This window comes from Ambystoma mexicanum, chromosome 10 (genome assembly GCF_040938575.1).
Source record: "Ambystoma mexicanum isolate Mex_15411 chromosome 10, UKY_AmexF1_1, whole genome shotgun sequence".
Lineage (NCBI taxonomy): Eukaryota > Metazoa > Chordata > Amphibia > Caudata > Ambystomatidae > Ambystoma > Ambystoma mexicanum.
The window spans coordinates 773499206-773512468 of NC_090932.1; the positions used below are offsets into that span (position 1 = coordinate 773499206).

General features: G+C 44.2%; 1 protein-coding gene across 1 annotated transcript in view; it reads left to right on the forward strand.

Moving 5' to 3' along the window:
• The window catches only part of GMPS (guanine monophosphate synthase), a 995590-nt gene that overhangs the window by 604514 nt on the left and 377813 nt on the right, over nucleotides 1–13263 (forward strand). Inside the window, exon 11 of the mRNA XM_069618429.1 lies at nucleotides 11349–11464. Within this exon, the coding sequence (XP_069474530.1) occupies nucleotides 11349–11464 (116 nt within the window). The remainder of the gene's footprint in view (nucleotides 1–11348; nucleotides 11465–13263) is intronic.

Consider the following 13263-nt stretch of genomic DNA (forward strand, 5'->3'; position numbering starts at 1 on the left):
TAGCAATGACAATAAAAAATAAGGTTATGAAGAGGTTCCATGCTATCAGGAAGCTGATTAGACGAAGTAATGATTATTCGATTGAAGGATTTCTTCAAAGCTATGACTAGCCTCGACCATTGTACACTTCATGGTATAGAGATTTTCTCTTTTTAGGAGACAAGCTGGTTTAGAACCTAGGAGTGAAAGATCTGGCGTTTGGCCCTGGGTTTGCCTAATTCGTTCACAGTGGAAGCCATTAACTGGGAGCTGTGTCTTACTGCTCTATAAACCCAGAAAAAGATAGCTGACGGAATGTTCTTTCTAAGTATGCGAGGGGAAAGGGATAATGCACAATCCATGTATCATAACGTCCTAGAAATGCTTTTAATGGACCCATTGCGGGGGGTTTTAAAGAATTGGATCATGGATATTAGAGGTTTCTTTAAATGAATAGGCTTTAATGCTGGCCTCATGAATAATTTAGAACTGACTAGACTGGATTTAATACCTGGGTTAGAGACTGTAACTTGCTTAAATTGGTGGGTATATCTAGCTTTGCTTCATATGTGCATCAAGGTTTTCCTATAAAAAGTCTTTTGAATACATTGTTGAGTAATTATAAGATCCGAAGATTCATTATGCAGTTGTGTTTTAACCGCCTTTCTACACACTCCAGAATAGGAGCATGGTTGAATATGCCTTATGAAGAAAGTACATGTCGTATGTGTAAAGTTGAAGTAGAAACTTCAAGACAGATATTAACAAACTGTCAAGCTTTGAGATTGGTATACAAGGAAGGATTTAAAAATGTTCATTATGAATTTACAAACTATAATACATATAAAAGTTGGGCTTTTTTATACTCTGGGTGCAATCTGAAATTAACTTTTAACATATTACATTTGGCAGAAATTTCGGGAAATACTTTGAGCTATGAGGAATCTTAAAGATTATTGAATGCTATTATTAATCAATTGGATGTTGCTACAGAATGTGCTACTTTTAATGTATTGATTTTGCTGGTTGCTGACAAATGTTATCATTTTGTATTAATGTTTTTATGTTTTTATTTTTTTATGTTCTCTTAATGATTGTGAACCATGTTCAAAAGGTTTGTTTTTTAACCATGAACACTATGATAAAAATAAAAAAAACACTGGCAGGCACACAACAAAGTTTGATCTTACTGCTTGATAAAGCTCTGAGATCCCAGGAGGATGTCTTGTGGGCGGGAAGGGGCAGGTAGTGGGTGGAAATTACCATAGCAGTCTATGGGTGGTGTGAAAAATAGATGGAATTTGTCGGTTCTCCACAGTGGGGAGCCCCTCCTCCCTTTGAGGCTAGGGAGGGGAGCCTGCTCCGCAATATCCTCCCTTTGGTTAGAAGCAAGTGAGACCTTAATGGGAGAGACACCCCTTTAGGGGACAAAGTCGCCCATTCCTGTGAGGAACTTTCTAAACCATTTCACATGATGGCATACGTGGGACTATCAAATATCCAAAGTAGTGCCAAGTCCAGAGACTTGGCTGAAACAAGATTTTATGCCATCAACAGGAAGAAAAGGAAAATGCTTTTTTAAGATATAAATCTCCAATCAGCTGGGACAAGGGGGTTGAAGAGGGAATAAAGGGTCCAACGAAGTTGAGAGAGAGGAACGCAGATATGCGCCCAGATACCCCCTGATTCGGTGCACTTAATAAATAAATAAATGAACAAAGCAGGCAGTGGAGGCCTCCTGCGAGCGTAAGAGCTAAAGGAGATAGAGCTGGAGAGAGCCGCGCAGCCCGCAGCATTCAGAAGTACTCAGAACAAAGGAAACAAAGGCTGGAAGATCAGCGTGTGCAGAAGCGAGAAGCGGAGACAAGTGGAGTCCAAAATGCGATGGTGACATGACAGCCAGGATGCTGTGGTGGGCAGACTGCCCATCTAACAATGCTGACTCTGTATCAATCAGGAATTGGCAAACGCTCCGGTTTCCGATCAAGAGACTGAGATGCCAAGAGAGAATGAGAGAACTGCAAGGAGAGGACGCTGGCAGAAAAGATCCGACAGAGAAACTGAGCGAAGGAGAAGGTCCCACGCCAGTATGGGCCCTGGAGATGTTTCCTCAGCAGAGCAAAGATAACTGGGAGAACGGGAGGCCAAGTGGGACTCATTATAAAAGGTTTGAGACTTGTCTGAGTATAACAACTAAATTGTAAAACTAAATCTGATGAACTTGGTCAGTGTTAATGTTAGGAGGATCATAATCCTGAGAGAGGGATCAGTGGAACGTAGGTCACACTATCATACGAAGATGGGGGGAAAACACTCAGTTACTCAAGGAACATTAAGGGGAACGTAACAGAGAAAGAATACTATAAAGTGTAGGGCAGAGAAGCTTCAGGAATAAGTGATATACAAGATGCACTATGCCAAGCAAGGTTAAAGCCAAATTGCAAATAACACACAGGAAAGAATACCCAGAACATGCTAGCCTGAATCAAAGGATTATACAAAGGAAGTAATCCTTAAAGAGGAGAGAGAGAAAGGTTTACAAAGAGAACTACTGGTACACAAATTAACAAGATATATTTGAAAATTGAATATGAACAAGAAACTCGTAAGCTTACAGATGTGAAGTGCGAGAAGCATCCATCAGGAGAAGGGAGTCATTGTCCTGACTTTAGTTTGTTAGAATAGTGGCAGGATCATTTGGCATTAGTTTTGAACAGCAGACTTTTACTGACATCAGACGAGCACCTTTGTAAAATAGGTAGGGAATACACCTTACTGATGGGGAAGTTGGCCTTATTCTTTAGTAAACACATATTGGAAATGTCCTTTGAGTTTCTGCATTCTTCTTCTGACACGACAAATATGGTGTCAGTGGTGGAATGTATACCAACTGAAGTTTGTGGCCTGTACTCTTCACTAAATTGAGTCCCGATGCCAAAGCCCCCATGGCAGAGACAGCTTGAGTCCACAGGGCTTGACCGAAAAAGCACTGAAGAAATTGTGATACCAACTGGTGAAACGCATGATTCCCACTGGGCTGATATTGTCCCCTCCCCATGGAAAACATATTATACTAGCTTCAGAATCCTGGTTAGCTTTGCGATATGGGTTGAATGTTATGGCAGGTGTCCTCGATCTGAGCTACTGAGGAGATAGTTTCTCCTACATACTCCCAGAAATAATCCATATACAGTAAACCAGTGGGAGAAGGTGGCTCAAGGGATACTTACAAAAAAAAAACATTCTTCCCGGCACCCTAAGAGGTAGCAGCACAAAATTAAACGGATAGGGGATCAAAAGGATTCAGAGAAGCCAATCTTTCTAAGATTGAGAAACCCCCCGAAGAATTAGAAGAGGTTGTCCCCTTGCCTGATCTAGGATTCGCACTGAGGAACCACCCCGTCCTCACGGAAGCCTTTAGTAGTGTAACCAAAGAAGAAGCCGGACGTAGTCAGGCCAGTCCTATCTTTTTCATGGAAAGGGGGTTACTATATAGGAGCGATAAGACTACTCAGTGAGTATGTCGAACACAACTAGTGGTCCCCCAAAGCCATAGCTGAATCATCTTAGAGTTGGCACACACCCATCTGACAGCAGCCCACTGAGGAGTGGCGACGATCCAAAGTCAGATCACCCCCTGGTTCTATTGGCCGTGAATGTTTGACAATGAATTCTGTGCTGACTGCTGAGCTCTGTCAGAAAACTGCAACCACTCCAGTTCGAGTCACCCCATTGCAACTATTACCCATCATTGATCACCCGTTTTCAAGGATAGCGATGGACATAGTTGGCCCTCTAGGAACCTCTATATTAGTAAATTGGTTTATTCTAGTAATCATGGACTAGTCCACTCGTTATCCCGAAGTCTTTACTCTGCGTAATAACACTACTCAACAAATATTAAAGCATCCACTATCTTTCCTTTCGAGAGTAGGATTTCAAAAGGGATACTTGTGGACCAGGGCAACACCTTTGTTCCGTTTGATGCAAGAGGTAAAAAAAATGGTTAATATTAAAACCCTGAGAATGCTGGTATACCATCCCCAGACCGACGGGTTAGTAAAGCGTTTCAATGAAACCTTATAAAGAATACTGCACAAGTTAGTGGAAACGGACTATAAGCATTGGCATGTGATGACACCCTGGACATTATTTGCAGATAGAAAGACTACCAAGCTTCCGTGGGATATTCCCCATTTGATCTTCTGTGTGGGAGGAATTCCTGAGACATGTTGGATCTGCTAAAAGAAACTTGAGAGGAAGACCTTTTACCAATCTCTCAAACCACACAGACTAAGATCCCATATGGCAGCGTTAAGAATAATTGTACAAAAACAAATGGCACACACCCAAGAACAGGTTGCCTATAATAGGTGTACCATAAACCGTACCTTCTCAGTTGTACTGTGAGTCGTAGGTCTCCTACCCCCGTCGGAAAACAAGATGATTTCCAAGTGGTATGGTCCCTATAAAAGCTTGGGGGAAAAAACCTGATAGACAACAGAAGACGCAAGTCTACTCAAGGAGTGGAGAATAGACCATCGTGAGAATACCACTCTTACTATAGCCTCTTTCCTTACTGACTTGGATAGAGAAAATACATCAGTTTCCCCTGTAAGGAAGGAATGATATCAAAGTAAGACGGACACAATTGACCACAGTTCAAGGCTGTTTAGTGAACCTTATCAAGGGTGTAATGAACGCCTATCTAAACCTAAATCTAATATGGGAGCAAGCTAGCTACGGCCATCAAAATAATAATAATGCAGTCCTAGTGGAGTCTCATAAAAATAAAAGGGCAATACTAATCTTAACGCTAATTTACAAATAGTGTGTGGAGATTTTCATGAAAAAGAAATAAGTGTTCACAAAATGACAAGTCAGAATGTTCAGGCCATTGGCCTCCCTTGCCCACATTTTCAGCACAGTACAAGGCGGTTCACTCGAGCATAGCACACTCTTGGGGGGCTTCTTCGGCACAAAGAAACCGTTCCTTTCGCCAACATCAGGGCCTTCTGTGCCCAAGTCTCTTATGTTCAAAGTCTCTTGATTCAGAGGGCCAGATGTACCAAAAACAGCAAAGTTTCTTTCCAAATATTCAAGTAGGACGAATCACTCTTCACGCTGGATCCCCCTCAGCCGGGCTCAGATCCTTTTTATACAATTAGCCTCCCTCAGACGGGCTCAGCCCAATCTCAGTTCGTTTTAGCTATCAAAGACATTCGAATGTCCACAGGATTTAGCTTGACCTGTTGCAGGACCACTTCGATTTCACAGTTCCATAATTCTCTCACGCTCACTTGGATACCAAATGGAGACCTTTGAATGCACCCATGTGGCACTGGACCGTGTATGGCATCTATTTCGGGTTCACAAAGTTCAGTCTCATACGCCTCATCTTTATTCATACAACGTTGCTGCTTGCAACATTGATCGTGAAACTGTCTGCTATCAGCCTCTCCGACTCACTGGCTGTGTTCACCGGCACTGCTTTGCTGTCAGAGCCAAAGACGGTACCACAGCGGCAATCACTTCTCCCCACTTTGGCTATCAATGCAGGAGGGCCCAGTTTCCTTTTGACACACACTGCACCATTGTTCAGCTGTTCTTATGTTTCTCTTCCTCGAGGCCTCTTGAAAGTCATGGTTCTTTTCCGAAAAGGTCAAGAGTAGTTCCCTCCATTCAACCCTCTCTGGTTTTGCTGCCTTTCTCCTCGGTTTAAACTGCCATCTTGGAATTGCTGCTTCATCATGCGTTTTGCCTTGCTGAGTGTGTGCTTTCGTGCACCCCTCTCCGATAAAAGGCAGAAGTGTGATGGAAGTCAGGAGTGTGTAATTATCAGTAATTGCCTTCTGCCTGACCCTTGTGTTGGGACATGTCATGTATACGGCTTTGGTGTTGGTCTGTTGTCGCTTGCGGTGAACTGTCTGAGAAAACGTGTTTGTGCCAGAGAAAGGTGCGGGAATTGAAGTCCTAGGTATCCTACTGGGTAGAATGGGGGAAAAGGTGTTAGAAGGAAGGGGATACAGCGTCTCGCCCTCCGGTGTCCCACTTCCATTCCCTGAGTACCCCTCATCCAGGTGATCCTCCCGCACTGGTCCACCCCCAGGAACTGGTTCCAAAATGGATGGCCGTGTCGTGGCCACCTGGATGACAGACCTCTGGGGACTAGCGGGTGAGACACCTTAAGGTTTCTCACACCCCCAACAGACCAACATGAACGATGTACTGGCGCAGTTTCCCGAGGTGTTTGCAGAACAACCAGGCAGGGTTCCACATTTTTTTCATTACATTAGAACCCTGGCTGGGAAAACCATACATTTAAAACCTTGTGGAATCCCTGAAGCCAGGAAGGAAATAATTGAAAAGGAGATGGAGGAGATGCGCAAGGCAGATATAATGGAGCCCTCTGAGATTCCATGGTCCTCCCTTTTTGTTTTAGTTGTAAAACCAGATAAGTGCTGGCATTTCTGCATTGACTTCAGAAAGCTAAATTCAATCTTGGTATTTGATAATTACCCAATGACGAGAATTGATGATTTGATTGAGCAATTGGTGTCGGCTAGGTATATAGCAACCCTAGATCTAAGCAAAGGTTATTGGCAGGTTCCCTTTAATCATCCTGGCGGAGGAAAAAGCAGCCTTTTCAACACCACAGGGCCTGTTTTGAATTCAAGGTATTACCTTTCGGTCTTAGTGGAGCCCCAGCCACTTTTTAGCATCTAAGGGACAAAATGATAAAGCCATACTCTGCATTTTGTGGAGCATACCTAGAAGATATTTTTCAGTGATGGTTCCCCCGAACACCTTCACCATCTGTATGAAATCACCCGTGCTCTGAGAAAATTCAGCCTAACGGCCAAACCTCATAAATGTACTTCATATTTTTTGCCACGGACAGACTGAGTCAACCACATACTGACAAGATGAAGGTCGTACAACAAATGCTAGCCCCCCCTCCCCTGCATCCCCTTGAAGACCAAAAGAGATAATCTTATCTTCTTGCAGTTAACCAGGTATAATAGAAGGTTTATGCCTAATTATTCCAGCATAACCTGTAACCTAATGAATAAATTAAAGACCGGACAACCCTAGAAACTGCTATGGGGAAAAGATCAAGCAAGCTTTGAAGGACTAAAACCCTACTTTGCAACAAACCCTTCTTGAAGATGCTGGACTTCAATAGAGAACTTCTGTTACAAACAGATGTGTCTTTTATGGGATTAGGCACCATACTCTCCCAAGAGCAGAAGGTTGTCTAACATCTGGTACCATATCACAGCAGGAAACATTTTCACAGGGAACACTCCTATGCGACTGTGGAACTTGAGGCCTTAGCTATAAAATGGGATATTATACACTTAAGATATTAACTGACTGGCAGAAAATTCAGATTGATTAGACAGATCTCCCTGGACTTGGATGACCTATCGTAAAGACACTCATGCCAGAGTAATTCAGTCATTCATTTTGTCATTTGTAAAGAGCCTTTCACCGTAGCTATGGTCCCAGTGTGCTGTTGGTTGAACGCCCTCGAGGGACTGTAGTCCACATTTTAGAGAAATGGGTGGTGCTATTATGCGTGCGTGCATTTCAGCCATTAAAGTTATGTGAGGGTGGACAAGACCCTGCTAGTCGTACATGTCTGAATGATGTGTGGATGGGCGTGGCGGAGGTAAACTATAAACTAAGCAGGGGTGGGCTGTGTTTAAAGAGATTGAGTATTATGTGAGAAGCTACAGTTAGAATTTTTGTTGTTAAATGTAGCTTCAGTCTTATGGCAGAGGTGTTGTGCAATAGTGTTTGTGTTTTATGCAAGTGCAGGGTATGTGGAATGAACCTATGCCTTCCACTAGGTTACGACGTTGCAGTGTGCAAGGGGAGGAATGGGTTAGCTGGACAAACGTTTACATCATGGGTTCCATCTATGTACAAAGAGCAGTGCTATGTATCACAGATGAAATAAGTGCTAAATGAATACATAATGTTCACCCTCTGAGAGGATCTTTGAGAGATAAAATGCCATCCTTAGTTCTTTCTATTTAAGTGCGATACATTTCTCACCCTCTGAGCCCATATGAGTTCAATGCCTGGCTCACTCAGATTTCCTATGCGTTAGTTGCTGGAATACCTTCTTGAGTACTACGTATGGGTTGGCGGTGCCAAAAGCAGGGATGTGAGGTTGCAGAGCACTGAACAAGGATTGACGATGCACGTAGCTTTGAGAGGGACATGTGGGAGGGAGTGTGCCGGGGCGGGGGGAGTGAAAGCTGGAAGCAGCTGGTGTGCGAGTGGGGGATGAGGGATTTGGCACAGGGATGGTGGGGGGGGGGGGGGTAATTGGGATGGGTGAGGGAACAGCAGATTTTTGAGGGCTTTCCTAAAGTCCAGGTGATCCTCTGAGACTGAGTGAGAGGGGAAGGGAGTTCCAGAAAGTGGGTGCCAGGACAGAGAAACAATCACCTCCTAGTCTGGAGAACTTGAAAGGGGGGGGCTTCCAGAAAATGTGCAGAGGTTCATCTGACCATTTGGGTGGGGCGGTAGCATGTGAGCTTATTTTGGAGGAATTCGGGGCCTTTCTTGTGGATGGCGCAGTGGGTAATGCACATGGCTTTGAAAGAGGCACAATGTCTGATTGGGAGCCAGTGTAGTATCCAAAGCGCGGAGGAGATGTGTTCTCTGGTGGAGAGTGTGAGGAGGAGACTTGCTGTAGCGTTTGGGATCCGTTGGAGCTTTCTGAATTGATATGCATGCACGCCTAGGTAGGAGTCTAGGCGTGAGAGAATGATGGCCATGATTGCGTCCACTATCTGGGGGTAGGAGAGATATGAAGTGTTCCATTTGAGGAGGTGGAAAGTGCATGATCTGAAGACTGCATTGATGTGGCGCGGGTCCTAATGATTGCAGCCAAGGGCTAGGTTGGGGAAGAAGAGATTATTTTCCAGCAGATTAAGATTTCTGTTTATCCGGGTTTGAGGTGCAGGTGGTTGTTCGTCACCCAGAGGTTGATGTCTGAGAGACAGGACGCCCGGTCTGGGTGGGATGAGGAGAGGGAGTTTGGAATCTTGAGGATGATACGAGTGTCATCCGCATAGTTGTAACATGTAAGATTGTGGGAGTGGTTGAGTGTGAGGAGGGCGAAAAGTTGTGGTTGAAGAGGAGAAGGGAGAGGTACGCTCCCTGAGGAACTCTGTGGGGGACTGGTCGAGGTGGGGGGGGCGGAGGAGAAAGGATGGATAAGGATAATTTGACAGCAGTCCGAGAGGAAAGAGATCCATCTGGGGGTGGAGCCCCTGATGTCAGTTTGTGAGAATGGAGTGGTTGATCGTGTCAAAGTCTGCTAAGAGGTCGAGGAGGATGAGTGTGGCACAGCCCTCCATGTCTGCTGTTCTTTTCGGGTCATTCCAGATGGAGACCAGGGAGGTTTCAGTACCATGGAGGGGGACAAGAAGGCCGTGTGATTTGGTGAAGAGACTGAGAGTATGCTGTGCAATGTATTGGTTTGCCTATGAAGTGATTGTTGGAGCTGAAGGCAGTAATTTGAGGAAGAAGGGGGGTAAAGAGGAGGGCATTTTTAGTAGCAGTTTGTCGTGAGAGGTTTTGTAAGCTGTAGGGAAGATCCCAGCTGTTCCTGGATTTACAACCTTTTTGTTTTACCGGGGGGAGGGGCGGGAGGGTGGGAGAGGGAGAGATATGCCGAGATATGCAGAGATATGCATACGCAAGCAGGGGAGGCCCCCTGGGAGTATAAGATCTGAAGGAGGCTGAGCTGGACAGAGCCGAGGAACCTGTGACGTTCAGAAGTGCTCTGAACATGGAAAACAAATGCTGAAAGATCAGCGTGTGCAGAAAGCGAGAATCGGACAAGTGGAGCCCTACATGCGATGGTGGCATGACCACAAGGACATTGTGGTGAGCAGACTGTCTAATAACGCTCACACCATACCAATCAGGAATTTGCAAACACTCCGGTCCCCTGTCTAGAGACAGACGCCCAGAGAAAGTGAGAGAACCACAAGATATGAATCCGGCAGAAGAGATCCGACGGAGAAGGCGAGTGAAAGAGAAGGTCCCGTGCCAGTACCGCCCTGGAGACGTTCCCCTGACAGAGCAAAGGTAACTGGGAGTACGGGAGGACCGGGAGGCCAAGCGGGACGCATTATACAAGCTCACAGATTAATCTCCGTACAAACAACGAAATTGTAAAACTAAATATGATGAACTTGAACTCTGTTAATGTAAGAAGGATCATAAGTAATCCTGAGAGGATCAGTGGAAAGTGGGTCATACTATCCCGAGTGGAAAACACCCAGTTACTCGAGAAACATTAAGGGGAATGTAACAGACAAAGAATATTATAAAATGAAGGGCAGAAAAGTCTCAGGAATAGGTGATCTACAAGAGATGCTGCGCCACGAAATGTTGAAGACTAATTGCTAACAGCATATAGGAAAATACACTTTCCATGAATACCCAGAACATATTAGCCTGAATGAAAAGATTTGACAAAGGCCAAAGTAAGTAATCCTTAAAGAGGAGAGGAAACCCAAAAGTCTGTTAAGAGAACTACAGGAACTGGTACAGGGAGTGACAAGAGAATATATGAACATGAATATTAACAAGAAACTCAAAAGATTAAAGAAGAGAAGTGCAAGAAGCTTCCCTCTGGGGAAGCAAGTCATTCTCCTGACCTTAGTTTGTTAGAATAGTGGTAGGGTTATTAAGCATTAGTTTTGTGCAGCTGACTTCTTCCTTTTTGGACATTTACTGACAAGCACCGTAGTTAGTAAAATAGGTAGGGAATACCCCATAGCGCTTGGGGATGTTAGGCCTGTTTCACATTCTTAAATAAACACTAAACACATGTTGGAAATGTCCTCCGGGTGTCGGCGTCCTCTTTATGACCCGCCACATTGGGTAAATAGCCAAACACTCACAAGCTGGTTTTCCCTCTTCACATCCATCTCCCTCCTAGCTATACTCCAATGAAATTGTTTATGCAAGCTTTAGCATCGATTTTCAGAGGCTCTAATTTTTGAATCACCTTAAATGTGCAATGCCCTTTTCACCACTTGTTGTTGCATATAAAACATTGAAAGCAGATTTGTTTAAATCCCTTTATCCTGTATATTTATTTTCTGTTTGCTAGATTTATGCAAACTTGAGATGATGCATGATTGTTAAGCTTAGATTACAAAAGACTGAGACTTGCGAGATGGTTCAATGCATGTTAAGAGAAAAGCCCATTCATTATTCAGTTAATGTTTTGATAAGGAAAGTGTCTGTCTGCAGATAAGTATGCTTATCCTGCATGCTTTGTGAGATGAAATGTACTTTTGTAGTAATCTATTTTTAATGTCAACCATTAGGTCCTGGTTTAGCCATCAGAGTGATTTGTGCAGAAGAACCATATATCTGCAAAGACTTTGCCGAAACCAACAACATATTGAAAATATTAACAGATTTTTCTGCAAGCATTAAAAAGGTAACCATTTGTTTAGCATTTACGCATGCATTTGTTGTTGTGTTTGTACGTTTTTGATGTGGTGCGTGTGCAGGAATAGATACATTCCTTAACTATGGCACACACAGATCAGAGTACGCTAATGTTCCTGCATCACTTGCTCCATACTTCTAGGAGACCAGTGACTTTTTCATGGCAAACGCTCCCAAACTTTAGAGAAGCCGGTGAAAATGCATGGATGTAGGTCTGCTCCAGCATGCCTGCATCTATAGCTTCACCCACCACTCCTTTTACACACACCATAGCTACTTGTCACCTTCAGACATGTGCAGGCCCTGTTTTCCTCCTTCCACCTTTTTTATATTTTTTTTATTTTTGGTTTTACAGAGCTTGGCTCTGGCAGTTCTGTTCTGTGCCACCATATGGCATGTAAACCTCTTTCTGTGGAACCTGTATTAGTTGTGTGATGTTTTTTGTTTATCATGCTCTGTGTCACCACTTGCAGATCTGCGAGAACCTCTTTCTTCAGCCTCTTCCGGAGTTCATACAATATTTGAAGGCCAAAAAGACATCCAGGAAGCTAGGTGACTTGCCTATTTTTTTCTTTGTCGTCCTGCCCCGGTTACACTTTCCCTGGAACCACTGTCCCACTGAAGTACCCTCATGGTCCTGACGTGGCTTGCTACCACAGCATCGGGGAAGACCCTGAGGCCCTGGTTTTAAACTCTACACACAGGATGTCGTTGTGTCTATCCATTTCAACAGTGTCCTGTTCTGTCATGAAGGGAATGAGTGCTGCAATGGCTCACAGGATATGTCTGTGTTTGATTCAGGCCATTCACCCACCTCTGACGATTCTCCTGCTGCCTCCTTCCAGAGCCATATGCATTGGAGATTAAGAGGTTTTTTTGACATCGCCTGTGATTCCCCCCCTCCTCCCCACCCTGCATCTGGGTCGCTTGGGCTTGCACTGTTCCCTCTGAGAGAAGCTTCTCTGGTCCTTTTCTGAGGACATTCACGGATTTATGGGTGCCTGGGCTGCCAGTGAATCCTTGTCACTCTTCAGGTCATGTTAGAAGCCTTTTGAAAGAGCTGTTGGTTTCCCTTGTGAGGAATCTGCAGCCCAAGATTCTGCTCCGCTTGTGACCATGCTCCTTTGGTTGCAGATGCTGCACTGCTTACTCAGGCTCCAGCTCCTCAGGCGCTGGTTCCTCCCCTTCCACCTCTGCATCAGACACCTCTGCTGCCGAGGCATTCCTTGCTTGCTGCTTGTTAGGAAATATTTCCCGTCATATTCTATGGACCCCCAAACCTTTTGCTTTTGAACTGTCCTCACTTTTTACAGAGAAGTCACTTCTCTTGCCTTTGCTATTTTTTTATGGGGAAACGGACTAGTCCTTCAGTCTGTCGGTGCTGGGAATCTGTTTGCCTTCTGTCTTTTACTTTTTTTACCTCTTTAGGTAACTTGTTAATATTGCACACAGCATCTTTTAATGCCTTTTAACTATGGTATTTTGGTTACTTTTGAATTGACTAAATACAAGCTGGAGGCAGCAGTTATTTTTTATGATTTTGGCTATATTTTTAGTATGCACACTCGTGTCTAATGCGTTTAGCCACTGTTAGTATCCAGTGTCCTAACATGGCCGTGCCACAAGATGTTTTGCTTGTTCTTTGGCCATTTTGTTATTTGGCCTTCTTCCTGCCTTCTCAAGTCAGTAAATCCCTCATATGGTGTTAGGACAGTTTATTTAAAGTCCTCCCACGACTTCATTAAAACCATAGCTGAGGCAGTACTTGAGCTCCACTCTCAGCAGAAG